The following is a 26,593-nucleotide window of genomic DNA, read 5'->3' on the forward strand; positions in this document are numbered from 1 at the left end:
TTGGCCACGTTCCCCTCTGGAATAGCTCAGGGGAAGCCCCACAGCCAGCCTGATGGCATTTGCTCAGATGGAAAAAACAGGACATTCTCCTCCTGAGTCACCAAATCTCCAAGGGATTACATGGGATTCAGCGGATACCACAGACACTCAAGAGCAGCTTCTGCTGTACTTCTGTACCGGTCTGTTGGCTTTTAGGCTCTAAGGTATCTTCTGAATAGCATGGAGCAAAACCTGACAGGCTACCAGTGCCTCTGCCGACCTTCGACTCTCTCCCTACTGCAGAGAGGCTTCCACAGCACAAAGGAGTGTGTATTAACTTCTACTCTGATTTTACAAGTAGTTGTGAATGGAAGGACTAATCAGCATTTCTCATCTCCCCAGGCTCTGTTGTTTAGAAAAGCTGTAAGAGGGCATGTGAAAAACTGGTGTTAGGGTCTGAGGAAGCCTATTACAGATGTGCTGGTCCATAACATCTAAACAAAGATACTACACTGCAAGCAGTAGTTCTAGTAACTATTCATCCTCCTTTTGAGCAGACTGTCAATGCTGAATATAGTAACAGCTGTACAGAGGAAATTTTGATCCTCATGTTTTGTTTCTCACGGCATTAATCTTTTCTCACATAGTATCTGAAGCTACAAGCCTAACTTCATAGTATTCTATGTAGGGATATAAGAGGAATCTAGTAATCTCACAAGAAACTATACATACTTAGTAAAATCAGTCCATCAATGTTGGATCTAATTAGATATGGAGTGTTAGACGGCCCTATTTCTAAATATTTGGGTTTTCATGAAAACCTGCATCTGAACCAAATTCTGCAATTCAGACCCATTTCTGGTTCTCGTGCAAGAAAATACTTATACAATATTTACCCCCCTTTCATAGATAAAATATTCACGCCCATTAAACATGAATCTGTTCTCTCACTGTGAATCAAACAGCATGAATCAGTCCCTTTCCTCATCCCCAAAACAGTCTATACGCAGGAGGAGGATGTTCTCTGATCACTCTTTTCTGATCCTCTCCTATTTGATTCTCCATCTATTGCTTAAGGGATTGCAAACCCGATTATCAGATTAGAGCATATCTGGATTCCAGAGCAGAACTGCCATAGCTTATGAACCATGCTGGCCTGGTATATTAAGCAAAAGGCACAACATAAAAAAAATATAAATTTGTTTCCAGTATATTCCATATTAATCCTGTGAGCTGGTGAATTGCTGCAGCAGACACTGGAATTAATTTACTCTTCTTACTGGATTAGATTGGTACACTAGTTAGCGCTTTCAAATTCTAGTTTTAAATTATTAGCAAAATTTGGTACTAGACTAGCACTTCCATTAAATGGCTGATAGATCTATTGTATGAATAAGTGTACAGAGAATATCACAAGTGAAACCGTATTACAAAAATATACCCCAGCTAGTGGCTCTGATGACACTGACACTTACGGACCTTAAACTTTCCACTGATGTCAGTGGAAAGACCTTAGGTAAATACAGATCTAGTCCCACAAAATTACCTGCAGGGTTTCTAAGTGAATAGCTCTGATTGTCTAAAGGAAAAAGTATGTTTTAAAAAATAACTTGGACATATTAAATAAAATTTTGCAACTTTTTTACATTGCTGAAGAATCACCAATAAAAAAATATTTTGATTTTAAATTAGAACAAATTTATGAACATTGGAATGGTAAAAGGTGAATGAGCTCATCTATGATACTGTAACATCAAAATTAATCTCATCACTCTGCATTTGCCTTTGTTCATTAAAACATGTTTCTCTCAAATTAAAAGAAAAAAAAAATTAGTGAATGGGCGAGAACCGAGCCATGAAAATATAATCCTCCATCTTAAAAAACTATAAACTATATAAACTGCAAAACTATAACTGTTTTATGCCATCAACTGGTAATGAAATTTTTTGTTGTTCCTGCCTCTGTCCATAGGCACACAACATTACTGCAGAAATTTTGAACAAACAATGAGAAATTCCACCACTGGAGCTGTATGAAACTTATGTTTCCACTCTCAAAAAATCACTTGCTTTTTTTGTTTGTTTTAGATATTTTACATTCTGGTTTTGTTTTTTCACCCTTCGTGTACCATGCTGAATTGAGAATTTGAAAAGCTTCCCATACCAAAGAAAAAAAATAGTTCAGAATTTAACTTCATTTAACTTTGTATTTTGGCATGTGTGTGAAATTTTATACATTTCACACTGAATAAATTTTTAGCGTTCAGCCCAGATTTGTCACTGTGTGAAACTCATCCAAAATGGCCAATGGGAAAAATGACAAGTGCTTTATGATAACTGCTCCATTTTCATTAATCATAATGGATACTATTTCCAAAGGCATGCATCTTGGCAAATGCCTTTCCTGCCTCAATTCTCCATCCCCAGGGGACCATTTTCAGATTCAGGATTAAGTGCATAGAAAGTTGATGCTTTAATTCTAAGCAGTTTCTCATTTAGTCAACAATATTCTGGGCCATTATATGTTGAAAATATGAAAACTTTTCAAATTTGAGACATTTTCTTAGCAAATATTTCTTATCCAGGTCATCTGGAAGATTCAAGAAAATAGGTTAAAGTTAGGTTCCATACAGCTCTTGCTGGAATATCAGCTATAGCCATCATTTTGGATTTGTTCCTTTGCAGACAGGTTAGACATATTTAACTCTACATTCTGACTGAGACAGCAAAATCATAATAATCCTAACTCCACTTTCTACAAGAAATTACATTTTAAAGCTCTGTCTGGCAGAAGTCAAAGTCTGCTTTGGCCACTAGGCAAGCCTAAAAATACATCCTTGTTTCAATTTACCTTATTGACATCCATTCGCAACTTCTCATTGTTGGCACTGGCAGCTTTTTCTGCTGCTTTCTTTTGACGTTGAGGTCCCCTGCCAAAGAAGATGTAGTTGACCAAGGCATACTCCAGCAGCGCCATGAAAACGAAGACAAAACATCCCATAAGGTACATGTCAATGGCTTTCACGTATGGAATTTTGGGAAGAGTCTCTCGAAGATGGGTGTTAATGGTTGTCATTGTGAGCACAGTAGTGATTCCTGGAAAAAGATTGACAATTCTATTGACTGAATTCGTGTTAATTTTCTAGCACTACAGTTTGTAATATTCAAATGCTAGCACTGAGAAAGTTCTAGGAGACGTATTTTTTCTGGTGGAAAAAAAATCCCACATCTGTCCATATTGCCTCCTTTTTTTTTTTTTTTTGTACAGCAAAAGATTGCACACATAGTATATTGCGTTCAATCAAACAGACAGTAATTGCATACTACTAGTACACTAACTGGCTAACTGCAACCTTCTCTAACAGTCTCAATTATAAAGTAGCAGCCTAGAGTCACTGTATCTTGCTTTCCTGCAGCACTTTTACACCGACTTCAGGCTTGAAGGGAAATGCTACATAAAAAGGCCTGGTAGAACTCAAGCAATATCCTATAAAGCTAAAATGTAAAATTTTCAACTGTGTCTTTTATAGTGATTTACCCATTTTATCCATATTAAAGATGTACTGGCAGGAATCGGTCTGATTTATGCAAAGTTTGGCAATAGATAGTCATATTTATTTTTGTAACGTGCTTGGATCCTCTGATGAGGGGCAGAGTATAAACAAACACACATGGGATTAGTGATGAAATATAAAATAGTACTCTAGGGATTAATTAGGGAAATGGTTCTGCTTTAGAATGTAAGATAACAGAATGAAAAGAAAAACCTCTATTTATATTTAAGGAGAAATTAGTTATACAACCCTAGTAAAACTTTATTTAATTCATACCTGAAAGGAAAAGTAATTTATATTCCACAATACAGTGCTGAATGTGTGTTCTGGACTGCCATGAGCAAAAGCAAAGTAAATGCACTCTCTTTAGATGAAGAACAAGCAATAAAACAACAACAGAAAACGCTGAGACAATTAGGCTAATTCTGGTTACAATGATTATACAGTTAGCTAATTCAGACATGAAATCACTTTAATTTTTATTTAAATTGTGATGATTTAAATGCTGATTCAAATAATACAAAGCTTAACAAGCTAGACATAAAAAGATCTAACAGATCTATTTTTCAAATCATGTACTATCCACTAAGCCAGAAGCAAGAAAAAGCATTCAGCTAATGCACACTGCATGAGACGTGTAAAAATGCCTACCTAAAGCAACTCTTGCAGCTGAAGCATCATAATTAATCCAGAAGGAAACCCAGGACAGGATAGTGATCAGAATAGAAGGCATGTAGGTCTGCAGAATGAAGTAACCAATGTTTCTCTTAAGTTTAAAGCTGAGAGACAGCCTTGGGTAGGCACCTAAAAGAGAATATTTGGTATGGCCATAATTTACTTGTATAATGCCTGAAAACATTTTCCTGTCATTTCAGTTTTATTGTTTCATGCAGCACAGAGTAAATAGGGTTGAAAGATCCAGGATAATCAGCCACAGAATTTCTAATAAGAACTGGGATTAAATGGTCTTTTATTCTAAGGGTACAAGGCTGCTGCTTGGTCCACATCTGCTGGTAATCATAATATTCCACAATCGACAGCCAAAATATACTTCAGAGCATCAAAGCATACAAATGCTTCTTCTCTTACTAGCTGTGGTACACCTCCTTCTCTAGCCTCCTCTTCAGGCAATGCGACACTTCCCCTTCGGCACTGCACAGGAGAAATATTTTGGAGTATGAAACACTCATGGAAAAGGGTGCCTAGAGATGGCTATGTATTCAAGTTCCATTTCTGCTTGATTTTAAAGAATTAGGGCTGCACAATCCTTCTATACTCCCCCCTCCAAAGATAATTTCTATCTATAGCTAGAAAGTGAATTTTGGGGTCTTTTTTTAATTCTGAACACACCTAGCAGCTTTCTAGAGTAGTAGAGAATATCAAATAGTAATAGCCCAACTCTTTTCTCTCTTGTATCATTCAATGTGTCGCTGAAATGTTCTAGCTGTTTTTTTGTTTTGTTTTTTTTTTTAAAGAAATCCAATCTCATTTTCCACTCCTCACACAGCACATTCTCAGCTTTCAGAAAGTCATATGCTTGCTAGCCCAGACAATTACAAATCCTGTTGAACCAGGATTTGAAAGCTTCTGGAGTGAAGGAAAAATAATTAACCCAAGACCTTCACAGCTTGGCACAAGGAACATCTGGAAGTAGTAAAAGAAAGATTTCCTACAAGTTGGGTTATTTCTTGTTGGAATTAGGGCACTGAAGTGCACAGCTGGTTTAATCAGTTTTCATCGGAAAACAGAAAATACAGCCTATTTGACTGAGCCTTAACGTGACAGACTATTGTATCCTGTTCATATGTTAATGAGTGATGCCTTATATACTGTGGAAGCTGCAATAAAAATTACTCCTTTTAAAATTCACAGTTGCTGCTCTAATTTATTCCTGTTTCTGAAATTTTTGCTCAGATCCTGCATTGCACATTGAGGATTAACCCATTTCTAAAACTCTTCTGAGTGAGTTCCCCTTTTAACTTCCCCTCCACAAACCTGTAGAGAAAACAACATTCTTGGTGATAAGCTTGTAGTCTACAATGGAGAACTGTGGCAGTTCGATCTTTGTCACTCCTGTGACTGCATTATCACCCCCACGCCAGTAAAATTCAATGTCATCTGTTGTATAGCCATCTATAAAAACAGAAGCAAAGAGTTAAGGTGCGTATCATGTCATGTACAATGTCCAGTGAATTCATTCAGAAAACAACTTCAAATATATTTCTAAAAATAAAATTAATAAAATAACATAATAGATATGCGAACACAGACTCACATAATTCAAATATTATTTCACATGGCAATTCTTGGTCTATTTATTTTTTTTAAATACTAATATATTCATAAAGCAAACCTTTAAAATGAAATTAAGATTACCACAGCCCTTATGTAAATAGCAGCTTTACATGCTGTAGTTTAAGGTAACTGCTGATCCCACAGCTGGATAGATGGTGTGGGCTGGTGGCAACTTCTGCACCTGGGCGGTAAGAGGCTGGTTACAGAAATGTGAGCAGCCCACTGAGGGAGGCATGCAAGAGTCGCACTGCTGTCTTGCGTGCCATGACCAGCACAGGAAAGGGGTCAGAGCAATTCAGGTAATACACAAGTTCAGTGCACAGTATCTTCTGGTATTTGCTCTGTATGCAAGGTAGTTCATCATCAGTCTGTCTTGAAAAGGACACAGACTCTGGTTCAAACCCATATGATTTTATTTATAAAATAGGGTCATTCCTTTTCTGAAAAGGCTTGGATGGAATAAAAGATGGTGAGACTTAGTGAAGCACTCATGAGAAGCACCTCTAGCTTTTACCACGTGGCTGCAAAACAAAAGGTCCTTACCATGCAACGGCCATCACTCAGGATGGGGGCGGGGGGGCAGCACTCGTGATCACAGAGTCCTAAAACGTATTAGTTCATGCATAGGAAATAAGAATCGGGGCTCTCCAACAGGCAGTCAAGCTAAGTTGCATACGCTACAGTTGGTTTACAGAACTAATCAGTGGACAACAGACATAAACCTGCTACAGAAACAGGAAGTAAGAGATTCATGAAGTTTGGTAGCAGATTAAAGTTTTTTGCTGCTGAAAATCAAAAATAGAAAGAACCCTGTAAGAGAATTATGATTATCTACAGTCTTCTAGGGAACTTGCAAAATAAAACTTGAAATATATTTGAGCTTGCTTTTAAACTCTAACCATAGATATTAAAAAAAAAAAGTAAATACCAGTTTAAAGTGCTTGAACATGACTTGATTTCAAGGAATAATGCAGATCATACATTTTGTGATTACCCAGAATTTATAAAACTGTTCCCACACACCATTATTTTTGATAATCAAAGTACAATCCAAGTGCACAGCAGTAGCAGAAGGTAAACAAGGGTGAAGATAAGAACCCAATAATCTGTAAGAATACCGAAATGACGATAAAATTCTATTCAACACCCAGTAAGTTTTAAAGCATTCTCATAGTTATATCATTATAACATTTTCATGGCCAATTTCAATTTTGTCTATACATGACTCTTCCCTTATGTTTTTCATGGGCTAACAGCAAATCTAAAGTAGTCTGAGGGAAGCAAACACAAGAATATTTTTGTGTGTCAGAGCTGTCTCACTCATAAGGGACAGATTTTGAATAGATTGTCAGAATCAAGAATTCAAGATTGAAACAGCTCTTCTTCCAAAGTTGTGACATCGACAGCAAGACAGAGGAGAAAACAGAAACAGATTTTTACAAATTTTGTGAAATATGTTCTTCATTAAACTTTCTATTTCCCCAAAAAGTTGACTAGCTCAGAATGATGACCTCAACAAAAGGAAAAAAAGGCCTATATCTTCTAAATAAGCTTCGACAGTTAAGGAACAAAAATATCTGCAGTGTAGAACATGATATACTTGTGACATATCCAGAACTCTAAGAAGAGTTTAAATTCAAATCAGGGAATAACTTAAATCAATGGTCACTGATTTGTTTCAGGTCATACTCTCTCTCTCTTTTTCACCAAGAGCAGAACTATTGAAAGAATAGCTGAACATTATTTGGACTACTAACTTTACATCAAATATAGCTTTCCTCCTCTGTTCAGACAGTGCCATCAACAAAATTAAAATTGGCTGAATTCCTCTATACTGAATTTGTATGAAATGGAGATCTCATGGATATCATAATCTTTCGCATCTATTGTATATAACTTGTTTAGAGCCTAAAACTTGATAGATCTAAAAAGGAGCCAAGATTATTGCTATCTGTCAGCAGAATGCCTGTCCTCTGTAACCAAACAAGCATTAGCTGCGATTCCACGGCTAACTCTCCTGATGCTTCTTAACACACCTTGTTACACAACAAAGTACATTCAACCTGCATTTTAACCATCAGAACCCACCACTGAAGATCAACATGTAGTTGAACTTTCGCTGTTCATTCACTGCAACTTTGGAGACGCAAACTTTTACCACCCTACATAAAAGTGTCTCAGATGATACTTATACTCCAAGATTGTTGAGCATTTATCAACAGTATGCTGTATTTAGAGATAAGAATAGTTTTAGCACAATGATTTCCTATGGCTAAGCAAGGCATCCTTAGTTCAGCCAAGACTGGTTAGAACTGATTTTGAATTGTTCTATAGTATCAGTTAAATGATTTCAAAAAAAAAGAGTCAAATTACAGACTTACCCAGGAGATGGGAATTGTTTTGTTCTCATGAGGAAATAATGTATTTCGCTGCTTAATTATGACTTTCTGAAACTGCCTAATTACATGAGAACCTCCCTCCCCATCTCTCTTTTCTTCAGTTAACCTTGTTCTATTTCCTCAACAGTCTAAAGATAGTAAAAGGTACATGATGGCAGAGATTGCAATACTTTAGAAGTTTCTTCCCTTCAGAAATGACCTGAAATACTGAGACGCTTCTAAGTACTGGACACTAAGAAATGCAGTACTTGTCCTTTGCCGCATTTGTGTGTGTAACTGAGACTACCATAGCTTCTGAACTGAGCTGACTTGAGCGGCAGAACCTTTCACAGGATTTTGTCATGTTTAATTTAGATGTTTTATCTTCATTATTTCTCACGGTGAGTTTATACCATGTTTTGGCTCTGACACTGATAATGAAACACCTTGGTAGCTCCTCTCCTTCAGTGGTGCAAATGTCTCAGCCTGCCGTCCCAGCCCCCTGGCTCTCCAGCGAGTACCTGTGCTAGGCACGTTCCAGCTGATGGGCTCTGCTTTGGCAAGCTGTTACGTACCACCTGAATCCTCTAATAACAAAAGCTGCTGTAATTTTCCCAACTAGTGTACGGAAAGAGGCTCTCTGACCTTGCTTTGACAAATAAAGGGCCAGTAGCCAAGCAGCTGCTTGACAAGAAGGGAAATTCCGGTTAACATTGGGGCACTGGATACTAACAAGCTCTTTCTACTCTCAACAAGATCCTGGATTTTAAGTATTGCTAGGTCTGCTTCATTTGCTTGTAAAAAGCTACTGTTCCAGGAAGGTACATGGATGGAGTTCATTAATGATGGTGTTCATGGCAAGTCAGGCCCCCTGCAGTACGACCTTTAAAGGAGACACAGCAGTTTCAGTATTTGTCTGAAGCACAAATCCCTCACTCTGTGCAGTAAGTTCTCTCGTCATTTTTCCACGGGTTACATGGCACCAGGAATGCAGGCACGTTCTGCCGACCTGGAACAGATCAGTTTGTCATGATGCCTTTTACTTTTCTGGTCACAATTCTATCTCCAGGAAAAGGGCGACAGCTTAATGACATAATATTTCCTTGTCTATCACTACTTTGTATCTGTCAGGTCTCATTCAAGGCTTTCAGAGACAAAAATAAAATCAAATAATGCAAAAATGAATAAACTGGTTGATCTTGAGCTGTAATAGCAGGTATATTTTATGAGAAATATAAAATAGCATCCTATGAAAGTTTGGAAAGAATAATAATACATATCTTGTTGTGAGAGTTGAGTTTCACTTTGTAGATGCTGTTTAGTTTTGCTGATACTCTATCTCAGACCTACTCTACTAATTCCAACAGTAAGTTCCATATTCTAAGACCGTTTACTGAACTCTGTACAAGTAATCAAGAATATATTTTGAGGTAATTTAATTATTAAGCTTTATAACTCTAATAAATCTTTTATCTTCCTTTCAGCAAGAATAACATTCTAAAGTAAGTTCCAGTAAGAAATTCCTTTTTTATGTAAGAGAAAAATTGTTTAAAAAGAGCCCACCTGGCTATTTTTGAGCATCTGTTAGGAGATCTTTTCTGCCTGGCTGCCTACGCACTGCTTAGTCCCGAACCTTCCAATCACGTGGGCTTTCACGGGGAACTGCAGGATTTACCTTCCCATTAAACGTCCTAACCTTCCCCCTCTGCCTCTAAGGATGAGAGATCCGATTAAGCTGCTCCCTGTATTCTCACAGCCTTACTACTCAGCACATAACCACAGCTACTTTGTGAGCAGAGCTGAACTCCTTTGAAAATTTCTCCCAAAAGTTCAAACCAAAGATTCCAAAATAGGCAGCTCTGGGCTGCCGCGGGGCGACCGCGCAGAACCTCCTGCGACCTACGCCAGAGAAACATTAAGCTGAGGCTTTGATGCTGAATGACAAGGCTGGTTAGTGGGTATTGATAAGAAGAATTTTAGGAAGTATCTTCAAGCTTTCATTAAAATACTCCTCTTTCCTTCCAAAAAGGATAAATTACCCCATTCATTTCATAACATGGAGAAGGAGAGAAAGGAAATACTATAGTGAGCTGCAAATGAATGCCATTGTGTACTGCTAAAGTACCCAAAGATAATTGGATATAAGTCTGATATCTGCAGAACATCTGCCAGAAAAGAGAATGGGCCTATTCATGTCTCTAGTGGATGCTTTACAGATATTAAATTCCAATTACCTGTGGTTATAATAAACCCTGTCTGCAGGTATTTGGGTCTCAAAATATCTCTATTTACAAGTTAAAATTATTTAAAGACCAAACAATTTTAAAGAGTAATAAGCAGTCTAGAAAGAATCAGCTGTGGCCCTTAACAAGAAAAAGACAGAATTAATAAATGCGAGATCAGTATTTTAAAATATCAGATCACATCAGTAACACAGAAAGTAGAGTATCAAGTCCAAAATTCCTCAAGTCATTTTGTATAAGAATCCAATTTTCATTTAAAAAAAAAAATCAAAACAAACAAAGCAACTCCCCCCCCATTATTTGATTTAGATTGTAAAAGAGCTGTTGCTTTACTATATGTTAAATTGTATGTAGCTCTGCTACCAGGACAGAGAATCTGATTGACTGCGTTTTCCTAAATCATTTATATATCATCAGCAGCATGATTTACTTCACATTCAGAAAGTTCAATTTCTCATTTCTGTCACGCATCACACACCGTCAGTCAACCAAATCAATACATTGTCCTAGAAATATGGGGCCAATCCTGAGAGAAGCAAAGCATTCTCGACTCCCATTAACGTGGACAGGGAGTTTATCATTGCCTGTGCTTCAAGGAATGACAGATGATGAAGCACTGAAGAAGAAAAACAAAGAACTAGTAGTACATAAAATAAAAACTGCTTCATACAGAAACTACAAAAAGCCCCGAAAACAAACCCATTGGTTTTTTTACAATCTATTTAAGAGAAGTCAAAATTCTGAAATTCTTTACATTAAACCAACATAAAACAAAAGCTGTAACTTCACTGGCTAAAGGGTGGGAGTTTTTGGTATTTACAAACAAGACAGTTAAAAGAAACATCACACAATGAAATAAAGTGAACTTTTCTAAGAAACTAAGGATTTATCAGTAGGATTTATTAATTTATTACCTCACAGTCCTTTTGTTTGCACAGCATAGAACTCAATACATTGAGGACAGCTGGGCTATATTTTAGATTTATATGTAGATACACATATGTGCCTCAAAACAGTGTGCCCACTACATATAAATTCAAGCGGTCTGCAAGTAGCACCTGGAGACTAGAGATGAGACATTTGTTGATGTAACAGAGATGTAATTCCTTCTCCAAGAGCTTATAAATGAGAAAATAATGACGTAAGCAGACAAAAATGAAAATTTGGCCAAAATAGAGAGAGAATTCAGAGGCCATGAATTATCCTTAACTGAGCTCTGAGCCAGCAGCAAATTGCCCGAGCCTGGTTCGAACAGCGTTGGGGAGCAAGCTCATTCGCTCAGGATCAGTTCCAAGCACCGAGAGCCACTTCAGCATTAACAACCAGACGAAAGGACTCTGCTGGGAAGCGACTTAATCCCAGCCATGTCCGCTCAAGCTTATTCAAGAAACTGTCCCTCTAGTCCCATCTTCTACAAGTCATTCTGGGCATGGCTAGCGTGGGAGCACGACCAAGCCCAGAAAGGCCACTCAGATGTTTTTGCCCAGCAGGTCTGAAGTCTCAGGGAAAGTTGGCGTTGCACGATCTTTCTCATCACCTAAGGTATTTACCTTTTGCTCAACAACACAAAACACCTCAAAACACAGGTTAAACCAGAATCTGGAATGAAATACTATTACAATATAGCCAATATGCCTGGGGTTACCTGTTACAAGAACAGCATATGCATTGTGGGGAATTAGATAGCTGCATTGTACATACAGTATTTTGAAAAATAACAAAATGACTTTAAAGATATACAAAAAATATATGAACTCATAAGGAGGGAAAGAGTACCAAGCTATTTAATGCCTCGTATCTCTGCTTTTATTGATTGGATTTTATTTACCTAGCCACTCACAATATAATAGCTTCCCAAAATAAAATGGAGAGAACTGATGGATGACATTATATATACCAGACTGGAAATTAAATATACCAGATTGAATGTTTTGATTAATAGTATACAAAATTTTCTATGTTGACTGTCTTAGGACATATTAACCTATATGAAAGCAGACCTATCAGACTAGTTCAGAAACTTGACATCTAAAGGCTCTTTACCATGAGATGGATGATATATAGAAAGAGCAAATAAACGGTTAATCCTATTTATAAAATAGATCATGGCACACATTTAATTGATATCTGTACTTTTTTTTGTTTTTTTTAGAGAGAGAACCATCAACATTTCCTCTTTCAAGCAATTTCTTCAGTAACTGCATTTGCACAAAAGCAAAGAGCTAAATTTCATAGTAAAATGGTAGCTTATATGCAAAACATTCTGAAGTTGTGAAACCTTTCAGAATACATAAACTTGGTTCTCTGCACAACTTCCTCTTTCACCATGCATTGGTTCATTCAAAAACACAGCTAGAAAGAGCAAGTTCAAGGTCTTTCTTTGAGGCTGCAGAGTTCTTCAAACGCAACGCAAGCCACCATACACTGGGGTGATATGAACATATATTGGGGTGATACGAAGGGGAGAAGGTAAGTCAGATTTTGTGTGCACCTGAACACCTCTGGCATTGGAGAAACTGGAAAAGGAACATCATAGTTTTTTCTCTCCCCCATTTCTCACCCCCAAACATAATATTCAGCCTTTCTACATAAAACATTAGCATTCTTTTTACATTTCACTTCAAAGACTTTCTCCCCTAAGGCTCTGAGGATTTGGACACAAAAGAGGATGTACAATTTTCTGACTACAGTGAAACTCTGAAACTCAATTGATTTTTAGATTAAATTGGTAACATTCTCAAAAAAAACATTATCTTGAAGTTATACAAATGGTTCTTGGGGGAGTGTGGGGGTGGGGAGAGAGAAGGGAAGAAGGAGATGTGACTCCATAATCACTGGAGGGTAGTAAATAGCTATTAAAAAAAGCTGGTTTGATGGACAAGTGGAATAACAGAATTGCTTCCAGGCCTCAGAGTGGATTTTTCATGGAATCAGCATAACCAAGTTTAATTTTCATGTAGGCACTCCAGGCCTGATTCTTGCTCAGGGTAAGTATGATATCTGCTATGAAATAAGCATCCTGGTGCAATCCTTTTCATCTTCCGTATTGAATTTGTTTCCTGTGATAGTCACCTGTACTTTAAGGCAGATGCTGCAAATTGCCTTCAAAAGTAAATTTCCACTGTTGAAATATTTCTAAGAAAAGAAACAGAGAACCAAAACAGGTAGGGGAACTACACCAATGAGATAATACTCGGAAACCTTCTAGCTCCTCGAAACTAGCTATTTCTTGCAGTCCTTGCACCACACTGTCCGGTGCCATATGGTGGCCCTTTCTTCAGAGCTACCTTGGATAGCTGCACAGCTCAACATTACTTCTCGTATCTTCAAGTAGTTTGTTTTGCTTTGTTTTCCTGATGGGTGTTTTCTTTGTGTAGCTTGGAGTACAGATCCTAAACCTGGGGAAGCATGCAACACATTCTTCATCTTTCTTCTTCTTCCAACCTTTGCCATTCATTTTTGCTTGGTGTTTTCTGCAGACCAAGTGCTACACTTATGTATTAAGCATATCCCAGAATACTGTAATGAATAATACAACTGGTCCAGTTGTATTTATTTAAATGTCTAAAGTTTAGTGATTTCCATCACTATTCAAATTACATTTCTAATTTGTGCATGCAAACAAGAAATGTTAGATAACTATGCACATTTTTTACAGTACCTAAAAATATCCTATCCTATAGTTTTGCCACTGTTTATATCTTCTAAATGATTTACTTTATCTAGCAGAGAACCAAGTTTGCTCTTCTTCAGAGCATAATGTTTACAAAAATATATCATTTTTTGCATTGTTTATATCTGGATCACCTTTGAAGGAGATTTTACTGTGGCATGGGTGACATCAGGAAAAGGTTATATGAACAGAACATGGTAGTGACTGTTGCTGATATAAAAGTAGCGCTAAACATACTTTTCTTTTTCCTCACCTCCACTAATAGCACAATTAGAAAGGAAAATAAAAAGATTCCTCATTCTGTAAAATTCAAAAAGCAGATTTACATATGTTACAATTCTGTGATAAAGCTTCAGACCATTTAATTCCCTATTGAACCTACCACATCAAAAATGCATTCCTGAACACACCATTAACTATATTAAATACAGGACAGTGTCTCATATGTAAGAGACTTCTGAATGAGGAAAAGAAAGCTTGGTTTGTATTTTCACTGCATTGAATGCTACTTTCATACATTTGTAATTAAAAGTAGACTATTGTGGAACAATAAGAAGCTGAGCATTAGCAAGCCCAAGATAACAGTCTATTTTCTCAAAACTCGATTTGATTATCAGCTATGCAGAAGAGCTAAGAAATGCACATTTACTTCTCATAAGAGTAGATTTTCAAAAATGCAGTAGGAAATTACAATATACAACTGTGAGGATAATGTCAATCTTTTTTGAGGGAAGCAACATTTAGGCAGAAATAATAAATTGCTATTTAAAAGTGAACTTCAGCTGATGTAAGTATGATAAAAATGAATACATCAGTTCTTAAAGTGATTTGTTTCAACCCCATTAAATCACAAAATGAACAGAACTCAGCTGAAAATATTCGTTTTGAAAAGACAAGTGCAATCAGGTATAAGCAGCCAATGGGCTTTTTTTTCCCAGAGTAATCTACAAAGGGAAAATACAAAGTATTTATTATGTTCCAAGACTCAAGAAAATGCCTCTGCCTCATTCATAACTATTTTTTTCCACACTTAGGTCAATGAAATCAAGCTAAAGCTACATAAAAAGAACAAATATCTTCTATATCAGGCTTTGCCATCAAAATTGCTTACAGAAAAACAATGCTTGTTTCACCCAGCTCATGAGATTTAAGCTTAATAAGAAACTAGAAACACCTCCCCATTAAGCTGAACTGTGGTATGCATTTTGAAGGACCAATTTAACTGCTAATCTAAGAAACCTATTTTTATAACTCCTTGCTGAAGAGGTTATCAACCTTCTACAATCTAAATAAGGATTTGAAGGAGAAGTAATGTCTCTTATTGGACTAGCTGATATAATTGGGACAACCCTTTTGGAGTAGAATCCATTCTTTAAGTTTTAGGTCATTACAGTTATTAAAAACACACAATCCAAACACCTATTTCATAACAGAGATATCTATCTTAGTGATAAAAGGAAATGTTATATTAGTAGGCCCATACTAGTATTCCCAATTGTGTCACCTTCACATTCTCATGTACCAAAAAAAAAAAAAAAAAAACCTAAAATACCAGATTATGGCCACACTACTAATTTCCTCGAGAATATCAGTACCATTCAAGTATCATCAATTTTGGATAAAGTTAGGTTACAGCTATTTTCAACATGTTTAACCATCTAACAATTTTATTTTTACAGTTTACTCCTTGGTCTTCAAAAGGACCAGTCCCAGCTCATTCCACCTTCAATTTTTCCAATTACCAATTGCCTGTATTATCTCCAGTTTCTCTGTAGAAAATTAATATCTAAAGATTTTCCTTGGAAACGAAAACAATTGCAACAGTAATGCACACACATAAAGACAGAATCAGAAGCCTGAATGCATTTGGGGTACACAGAATATAATACCTCTAAAGATGAGCTGAGTGTCTTGAGTACTCCAAGTATCTTAAGAAATAAGAAAACAGTTAAAATTTCTGAAGTCATATCCCATTCACTTTTTTCTTTCTTCCAACAGCAAGTGCACAGTAACTTACCTTAAAGCAGCTTTCTATATTTGAAAAGTATGAAGATAATGAAAAATATGAGCCAGCTGAAACTTTAAAACTGTTTCTGAATGCCAAAATACTACCCAATGCCTTCTTCCATAGCCCAAACCTTTCAGTGTAAAAAGGATGCTAATCAAATGCACATACTTTATATACAAGGCAAAAATTTTCACCTAAACAAAATTCAGTAAATGAATCATTTACCCTGTATATATTGATTAGATCATTCTATAAAATCTGTAATTAATCAGGTGGACAAGGGTTCTGTTTGACTGCAATACCTTCACTGAATTTCTGCAGCATTTCCTAAGGAACTGAATATTAAACATGCACAGCATTAAAAAAAAAAAAAAAGCACTTCTTTTCTATAGTACATTTTTTCTATAGTACATATCTACAGTATAGTTTTTTCTATGACTAGCCCACAACAATTGGACTAACTTACTGAGCATACTGAGGGCAAAATCACCAATAAGCAAGTCACAGGTGCATTTTGGATGCGTGGAAGAAAGCTACAAATACCTAAGGCAGTAAATACCATCGACCTGGTCCTACGCTATTATACTGCCCTTCCTGTTCTGCTGACAGTACATTTCCTCAGTCAAAACAATTTTGTGGAAACTGCACAATTTTGAAGGCCTTCTGGTATCTTGAACCTAGTTAGGCTTTTTCAGCCTCTGCTTAGTCTTCACTAAGTAACAAGTTTCCTGTGTTATGCATGTGCATATCTGAGCAAAATAATTTGGCAGGCAGTACCTAGTACTGTTATCTTTTTGCATAATATTAAAGATTCAAGATGATCTTGCAAGTTCTCCCCTTTTGGGGAATTCCCCAAATTCCCAGGTTTTAGAGCCTAGAGATTCCCAGAATGACTCTGGACTAGTGCAGATCTAGACCATTTCCAAGTCTGGGCCTTCCTGGAAGGGTTCTAGAGTGGTGAAATCCCTAGGAGATTCCCCACAGACTGGGAATTCTTGGAAAGGTTCCACCTGGGTTGACAAGTCTAGAACGGTTCTAGACCCGCCAGCCTGGAACCATTCTAGACTGAGCGTTCTAGATCGGTGAGCCTAGAACTGTTCTAGGCTGACGAGTTTAGAACCATTCTAGACTGGTGTGTTCTAGGTGGGGGGCTTCCAGATTAGAGAAATCCTAGAAAGGATCTAGATGGATCCTGGAAGTGTTCAGGGTCGATGCACCTAGAATGGTTCTAGACTCACCAAACCCAGAACCATTCTAGATGCTTCGATCTAGAACTGTTCTAGGTCAGTGAGCCTAGAACCGTTCTAGAGTGGTGAGCCTAGAACAGTTCTGGGTCATGTTCTAGGTCAGTGAGTCTAGAACGGTTCTAGACCTGCCAGCCTAGAACGGTTCTAGGCTCACCAAGTAGTCTAGGTCTGGGCCTTCCTGAAAACTGTTCTGGCTCTGGGGAATCCCAGAAGTCTTCTAGAGCAGAGAGGACCCTGGAAATGCCTAGAGGTGTTCTAGATGCACGAGCTCCTGAGAAAAGGTTCTAGAAAAGTGTTTGGGGTGTTCTAGATGCACGAGCTCCTGAGAAAAGGTTCTAGAAAAGTGTTTGGTCTGGGGACACTAGTGCACACCAGGAATTCCTAGACAGGGTCTAGAGCAAAGCTGCCCTAGGAAAGGTTCCAGATCCAGGCGTCCCCAGAAATCCCCAGGAATTCTCAGGAAGGGGGCCATAGCGGCAGCAGCTGGGCAGCGCTGCCTCAGCAGGTCCTTCACAGGTGCCAGGACTGAAGCCAGGGTGGCAGGGTGAGAAGGTCTGTGGCAGGTACGGATGACCCGCTGCTCAATGCCCTGTCTCGTGCAGACACCCCAGCAGCATGGCCCCATCCTCCCCTCACTCCTCTTTTCTCCTGCAGGGCATCTGGGCAGCCAGGGGCAAGTGGTGGCCATGGGGACTCCTGGCCCCATTGCTCAGAGCTGGCGACTCCCATGGCAGCTGTCCAGTGCCAAGCACAGACAGGGTGCCATCTCAGCTGGGGCCTCACAGTGCTTTGGAACTAATTAGAGGAGCTTACAGAGCAGCACACTAATGAGTAGGGTTTGGCTGAGGGTGGAGAGGGAAGACTATAAACCGAATTTCTCAACCGTATGCCAATGAGATCAGTTTTGAAGATCAATGAAAAAGTCATAAGAAACCAATTAATAAAAAATTTTGCATAGACTATTTCTGATTTTTGAAAATAGCTATAAGCAACTGTCTTCTACTCCCAAAGCAGGCCATGTTTTCAGGAACAGAACCTTCATAACAAAACTTGTATCCACACTCAGTGGGTGGAAGTGACAAATCGTTCTCTCTTCCCACCACTGGTTATGGATAAAGATCATGTGGGGGACACAGATACCTACATCTGCACTCACCACAGATTTCATCATTGCAACCAGTATTCATCCTCATGTTCTGTGCTGATCCCTGCATTTTTATCTCATTTGGATCCATTCACTTTAAATTTATGTAACGGAAAATTCATGTCCAAAAAATATATGTGCTCTGGAAATGAAGAAGTGGCTCAAACATTAAAAGTTGTTTTCTAACAGGTAAGTAGATCACCCAATTTTTTTAGTTAACACTTCAGTAAATATCCACGTATATTGGACTTTGGCCCTTTTATCTGACTAAGACTTGGTCATTTCAAAACTGCAAATAAAGTTGTGGGTATATCCAAATAGATGAAACACTTAAGCATCATCTACATAATCTGAATTTTTCATATATTACATTACAATACAATATTTGCTCTTGATATCTAAGTTCCTCACAAGCCATTATCTGCCTACAATTTGAACAGTTAAAAATGAGAGAAAAAATGAGCAACATCTAGCAAGATTAACAAATTATTTGTAAAACTGCATTAATACTCCACTCCACTTAATTATTCCATAGCTGTATTAAAAACCCAAGGCTGTAAGAAGAAAAATGTAATTTGTAGAAGAAAGCCCTGCTGTCTGGTGCCAGTGCCATTTGTTCAATTTAGTAAAATATTTTTTCATTAAGATATGTTAGCTTGCAATGGTGCATGAGGCAATGTTCTGGAATATTATTCTGTCATTACCTGCAGTATACAGGACATTATAATATCTAAAACATTTCTACTTTAAAGCAAAGCTTTGGTTATGAAAGAATAGGAACATTGCTCTGATCTACTGTCCAACAAGATTATGCTAAAAACTATTACTGAGAGGAGTTAGACATCATTAGAACATTAAGAAATAAGCTGTATTTACACATGCAGAATTAATACAGTTTTCAGACACTTAACTATGAGCTTGTAAAAATTAATTTTCTTTTATTAATGAGTACGTAACGATGAATGCTCTTTCTAAAGTAGTCCATCTGCATAAATTTGGAAACTTTTTATTAATATAATTTCCTACCCAGATAAGCCCTTTGTCTTCTAAAAGGTTTTTCAAGGATAATTACATGTACCCTGGCTGTGGAGAACTATTTATTCAGTACCACGTGAATGAAGTTTATAGGAATGTTAATTATAGATCTTATCTCAGAACTACATCAATATTTCTTCAAAATTGCAATAGACATGTAACATTCCCAGACGCCCTTCACACAGCCTGGTTGGACTAGGAAACCATGTTGCTGCCTTCTCAAAATATTTCAGAGGGAGCTGTGTGCCTGAAGGCACAGAGGACTTTTCTGTTGGAAACTCTGCTGTGACACCCATATCAGAAAAGACAGCAAAGGTTCGTTGGCAGCATCCCAGCTACTTTGCTAGAGTATGAAAATAGGTAAGAGTAAATTCTTTTGACACCCAACCCTCCAGGCTGTAGAAGCAAAGTATACAAAGAAAAGTTATTTGGCAGGTAGCGAGATACTAATGGTTGTGAACCACTGGGCATAAAGTAGCAGGAAGTGGAAGTGCTTTAACGGGAGATGGGACAAGGCCAAAGAAGGAGGAGAAAGAAATCTGCTTCAAATCCCCACATTTAATTGGCACAGAAGCCCATAACCCTCAAGAGCCCCAATGCTGCTACTAGGAGCCACCTTCTGTGAAAACCGTGGTGGAAGCAATCTGCCTTCACATTTTCCTCCTCTTGGTCACTAGAAGAGTTCACTGACTCTAGTCAGCTTTAAAGTTTTGGCCTCTATGTGCCACAAAACATGTGAAATCCCGCTCTATAGGTAACATCCTGTTGCTTTGTAACCTCTATTTTCTCTCTGCGGTCTGTCTCGACATTCCCAACTACCCGAAGACGACTTCAGGCCTGTATTTCACATTTCAGAAAGCTCCCAGGTAATCTTGAAGTTCACAAAACTTTCTTCAACTTCTCTGACGCTCACTGTTCTTGTGAGTAGTAACTCCCGGCTTCGCTCAAGGCTATGCCTATTTCTTGAAGCAGATGCGACCAAGATTAGATAAAGCCAGCCTTTAAAGGAACTTTTTTCAGCAAGTAGATTTTAACACACACTGTTGACTTTTATTCTGTTTTCCTCTAGTTCTAGTATCATAACTGTGTCCATATGCAAATATATATTACATAAGGTTGCCTCTTGGGCTGGAAAAGCTGGATATCTGCATGTAAATGTTCATTAAAAGGAATCCAGTACAATATTTTAACATACATAAAAGGAAATCAGCCTCAAATACAAAAGCTAAAACACTACATCTTTGTGCTGGGAGCCCCATGTGGACTGCACCCCTCTCATGTCTTTGAAATAAATGCCTTTCTTCAAAAAATGAAGTCATTTACCAACAGCAAAACACATGAATAATACAATAATGTGTAATACACAATGCAGCAATGAAAAATGCTATTATTAGCACTTCAAAATCACTATTTCTGCTGAAACTCACAACTGCACAGCTTCATTTTTGAAGGAATTACAACTCAAATTCTGTCCCAAACTATACCAAAGTAATTTGAAACTATTTTCACCCGAGTCTACAGTATTCCTTACCTGTGCTCAAGTGTTCCCTATTTGAACAGCTTTCTTCCCAATACAGGGAAGGTATCCTTTATTGCTAGCATATCCTTACAAGGCAGTACTTATTTTCATCACACACATTGTCAGTATCTACATTCATATTCCTACTTCCTAATTTTTCCTTGCTTTAGAAAGTGTTACCCTTCATGTGTCTGTGGGATCCCCCCAACCAGAAAATTATTCTGTGCAGGAAATGGATTGCTTCTGCATAGAAGTCGGGGCTGCAAGAGTGGTGAGCTCTATTACGGTAACCACGAAAACTGGTTTGCTCCCCTGCTCGGTAGCACCCTGGTTCTCCGGGAGAGCGTCACAGCTGAGGAGTGCATCAGTGCTGCCGATATCTAACAGCCACCTGGTCCACCTGCTTATTAAGTCACTGTCCTAGCTGTGGTGCTTCCAATTTTGTATAATATTTGAGTTACTACTTACAGCATAAACATGCTGCAGCATATGTATGCTGTAGTTATTATTATTAGGATACATTTTATTACTATTATTCTATGAGGTAACTATTTGCTCAAAGTTTAGAATGAAAAGGCCTTTTACGTAGCAAAAAATAAATGGGAATAAGTAACAGGTACCTTCTGAAGGCACTGACCTGAAGATATTGATCTCTCTCATTAAAGTTTGATCATGTCACTTTGTCACAAGGCAGAACTGGGAACTCTGAAGAGCTAAACTGCCCCCAGTGACTTGTAAGAGCCACTTTGACTTGGGCCCTTTTTGGAGCTGTTAGATGAGTGGGAAGGCTACAAACCCGATGTTTCCTGAGCATGAGGTTGCAATAACACCCAGCTAATACATGGAGCACTGAGATGGCTAAGAAATACTTTATCACCTTTCCTGTACCAAGCACTCACAGGAAAACACAGACTGAATCTGATTCTTGGTTTGTAGAGTTCAAAAAAGTATTGAAACAAAAACTGCTGCCGAGTGCTATGCTTAGCTGTCCAAGGGAAAGAAATGGGATGCTTTTTTCTTCAAGGAAAACAAAAACTATTCACATCTACAGATTCACAACAATGCAGTCACATTAATAATGACAATAACGATGCATTCAGAAATGAAACAGCAGATACTATGAACAACTCCCCTCACCCATTTTCATACCGAGATCCTGCATCATCAGGATCTGCCTGAAGAAACACAGCCCTTCCTGGAGACCACACAGGCCAGGCCCTCATACTGATGGCAGTGGCTGACCCATTAACAGCAGCAAATGCTATACGAATAAGTGCCATGAACGTAAATAGATGCGAGTGCAAAGGATCCCCTGCCCAAAACAGAGCACCGGTGCATAGGTACTCCCCTGGTCTCCGGCGCAGCACGCCCTGCAGGCCCAGCAGCGGGGAGGCTCGCGACTAAGGCGTGAGCAGCCCTCAGAAAACGCACCACCGAGCGAGCTTTAAGCTACTTGCTTAATCTCTGCAACTCCTCAGAAGCACCCCAAATTCTCACCGCAGCCTCACCATACATACAGCTGTAGATCACTGATCAAAAACCCTGCAATGTCAGAACTACATTTCTAAAATGGATCAACATCCGTAAAAGACTAATTAGCCTAAATGGGGAAAATGTGCCTAATAAAACTTAATGCTAAGCAGATGACAATTTACCAATAATTTTTCCTTCCAAGTTTGGTTTCTCTTTTTTTGACAAAATCATATACAGAGGAGGCAGTCTGCCAGCTTAATTAGAATAAATAAAATAAAAATCTATGGTACACTGATCAAACACTGATGTCCTCTTCACTAAACCAAATGCATTCATGACCCTGTTCATTATAACTATTTGATGCATCATTAAATAAGGAAAATGGCACTATATTGTTAACATTTTCTGTAGGAGCATCAGCGCAATTGGAATAAGGTCAACAGTTGAAGATATGGAATTAACATAATACTAACATTTAAAGAGCCTACTGGCAAACAAGCAAGCAACCCACTAAAGAACAGCACAACACAAGGGGAAAAAAGGCATGGAGATTTTCTGGGGAAATGTGCATAAAAATGTTAAATTTCTGTTTAAAAAAATCTAGATTTTGACATGTTTACCCACTAAAATGGCAGAGTATGAATACATGGCGCAATGCATAAACCTATACATAGAAACATATACTTGCAGGCATTTTCCGCATAGCTTGTATATCAAGCATATTAAGAAAGATCCCATATAAACAATAGTAAATACCAGGAAAGAAAAAAAATGACAATTTACTGGGCAGCCTATTTGTTGTATATGACAACGGCAAAATTCCTGAGGATGTAAATCTGAACTGCATATTCACTTATTCAAAAAGGTTTTCACTGATTTTGTTGAGAATAATCTTAAAAGTAGGTCCTAGTTTACCATGAGCAGACATATCAGAAGCTGCACTTATATCATCTGTGTTCTGCGGAGTTACCATATGTCAATATTTCAGAGCCACTGGTAAATCAGAAACTGCAGTAAGAAATTATTTATGAGAAAAGAAAAAGATATAGCAGCAGATACTCAGGTGGTGCTGACTGTTAATAAAGTTAGGAGGATTTACACCTGCTGAAGATCTGCCAGTGAATCCTGGGAAGAGGATCTCAAAGAATAACTATAATATAACTATAATACTGGTTACCTGGTTTCAGTTGCTTTTACCGTAAGGACAATACTAGACAACATTAGAAACTAGATCGTATGAAAAACGGCATTACTGAGGGAAAATTAATTCCAGTTTAGAAAGACTAGAAATATTTTAGCACTTAAATTACCAGAAAGCAACAACAAATCAAATTTGAAAAAGAAGAACGGTTAGGGTTAGAATAAAGAACAGTTTTTTCTTGAAATGGGAGCTGGTTTAGAAAGCATATGAGGAGAAACACATGGGAATATTTTGCTTTCAAACTGTTAGCGTTAACTTCCACTTCGGTAGACTGAAGTGTGCATGGCTCTATTATTATCTAAATTCATTTCAAGTATATATTTAAGGTATGTGCAAATTAATGCAGAGTGCTACTTGAGCATAGAGAAAAACAAAGTGGAACTTTTTGGTAGCATACTTCCAAAATACAGTCATTTCATGAGAATAAATAATGTTTTAGCTTAGTGGTTTTTTGTAGCCCAGCTTTATACTGTACTCCGTCAGTCAGTTCTCAGCATGGATGAGGGATCTGCTCAAGGGGGGACACTTCACAGTTCACTTGCCCGTTTCACGGACACAAGTGTCGAGCGCAGCTTTAACAGAAGAAAATCACTTCAGAAAACTGGGCAAACCTAGACTGTGTTTTGGCTGAAGATTTCATGGACTGTAGCTACCAGCATTAATAAGTCTTAAAACACCTCACAAATGACAAGACACTTTGTTACCCCGTAATAGGGGATAAGGAGTCTGTCACCTACCAATTACGGGAGGCCACTTAACAGCACAAAGCAGCATCACACAGCATTTTGTGGCATCTAGTGAAGAATACAAAATGCAATTAAAACTTCAGGGGGAATTTAGCAAGGCAGAATTTAATTAGCAAAGATACGCTTTTGCCAGGAGGCTGTGGCGAACAGCTGCCACACGGTGTAAAGCGGCACGGACGGGGTGGTAGCAAACGCTGGGGTGATGACCGCTGCCGGGTGCGGGAGAGGCTCCTCCAGGGACGCTCGGGTCCTCGTCCCCGTCGCCTCGGAGCGGGGCTCCTTCCTCAGCCACCGGCGCTACCGCAGGAGACAGGCTTGCTCCAAAATCCTAGCTCAAGCCAAGCGATGCTGCCGGAACACCAAAATATCCTCCTTTTCCCACTTCTGCACACGGGTTAAATCCCAAGTATTAGCATCTTCTACCTGCTCAGCACGTGAATGGCTGCAGCGCTACCCACGGGCTGCGGTGGGCGGCCACCGCGGGGACCAAGCCGTCGTGTCCACCCACAGGGCACGCGTGCACCAAGGAGCACGTTACAGCCCCGCTGCGCCCTTGGGTCGAGGAGCAAGCAGAACTGGTAAGTTGTTACAGTCACCAGCTTCGAGAATTGAAACCCGAATTCACTTCAACTGTCTGAAATAATTGCAGGGTTCCCTCCCCGCCCCCCCCCCCCCCGCCAAATTCACTGACAACTTCATTAGAACTAACTGTAAGTCACCAGACTACCTCACCGATGAAAAAGATGAAGTCACCGATCAAGCCATGCATTCATTATAGCCATCAGCATTATACTTATGACTTAAAATCCTATGCCAATAAAGATAAAAGGAATAAATATTAGAAACCCAGCATTAGTGAGCCCTACTGCTAGTAAACCCACGCGTATCTGTAGTGCAGGACAAATACAGCATCAAGACTAAAGCTTTGAGCTTTGATAATTACATAAATAATGAGAGGTAAAATAATTTTGAAAATCTTGCCTAGAAACTCTGGCACTGCCTTTCTGAGGCAAAGTGGAAATGCAAAGAGCGTTTCAGAAATGTTCATCTTTGCCTTGAGGCTGTCCTTTCTTTAAGCAAAAGAAATATGGAACATTATTATTTTAACTCTCAATTAGCATTTTGACTTCAATACTAAAATATAATTTTTCAGCATAAAATCAAATTTTATACTTTGTATTGCTTACAATTACTTTACTGAAAAGAAAATAAAATCTTTTGGTTTGGAAAATAACATATTGTGAGTTAGGTCTATTTATTGCCGATTTCCCAAAACAACTGCTACAACTTAAGTTTTAGTATCAAAAAAATACTAGAGCAAAAAAAATATTTGAGAAATTAAATGATCAGTTCAGCTGTGTACAATAGAACATAACATTACCAAATTGTTCATCTCTCTTTTGGGGAAAATGCAAAGGGGAAAAAAAAAACTGGTAGTAGAATTTATTCTTAAAACTAAACTGTTGTCACTCCACAGAGTTGCACTATTGAAATCAAAATGGATGGTGATTCTATAATCATGACGAAGGGTAGAAGTAGTTAATCCCTCAACTGAGACATACAAAGTCCCATATAGTAATTATTATGGTGAAGATTCAGTTGGCATCTGTAGAAAAAAATGCTTACAATTATTTAGGCTGCTGAGAAAACTTGAGGAGCTTTATATTCTGCTAGAAGATGAACACAAGGATGCTGCAGATGCCATACCGTTTTTTTCATATATAAATTTACATAAAATGTGCAGTCTGACATTTTCATGAAGAAAGGTGGATACCGTGTCAAAGTGGAGCTGGAATGACCATAGACAAGTGGCAAATCTTTGCTGTACTGTCTAGAATAGGACACTCAAATATCCCTCCTCTTCTCCCTTCCTGTACCTGGAGGATTAACAAAAATCCAGACCCAAGCCATTTTCCTCACCGATACAACACACCTGATCTCAGCTACCGCAGCAGTTGAACAGACCTGCGCCCATCACGGATGAGTGCGAGGGCGGCAAGAGGGACACGCGCGGTGGAGCGTTCCCAATGCTGCAGCTGTTGTAGCCGAGCTGATAACATGAATTTCCTGTCTAGAATACGGAACTCTTATCACCCTT

General features: G+C 38.4%; 1 protein-coding gene across 1 annotated transcript in view; it reads right to left on the reverse strand.

The window, feature by feature from the left end:
* The window catches only part of GABRB2 (gamma-aminobutyric acid type A receptor subunit beta2), a 174,446-nt gene that overhangs the window by 16,931 nt on the left and 130,922 nt on the right, over nucleotides 1-26,593 (reverse strand). Inside the window, exons 6-8 of the mRNA XM_067304604.1 lie at nucleotides 5,529-5,666; nucleotides 4,185-4,337; nucleotides 2,831-3,075 (exon numbers count right to left, since the gene is read on the reverse strand). Of these exons, the coding sequence (XP_067160705.1) occupies nucleotides 2,831-3,075; nucleotides 4,185-4,337; nucleotides 5,529-5,666 (536 nt within the window). The remainder of the gene's footprint in view (nucleotides 1-2,830; nucleotides 3,076-4,184; nucleotides 4,338-5,528; nucleotides 5,667-26,593) is intronic.

This window comes from Apteryx mantelli, chromosome 14, assembly GCF_036417845.1.
Source record: "Apteryx mantelli isolate bAptMan1 chromosome 14, bAptMan1.hap1, whole genome shotgun sequence".
NCBI classification, from domain to species: Eukaryota; Metazoa; Chordata; class Aves; order Apterygiformes; family Apterygidae; genus Apteryx; species Apteryx mantelli.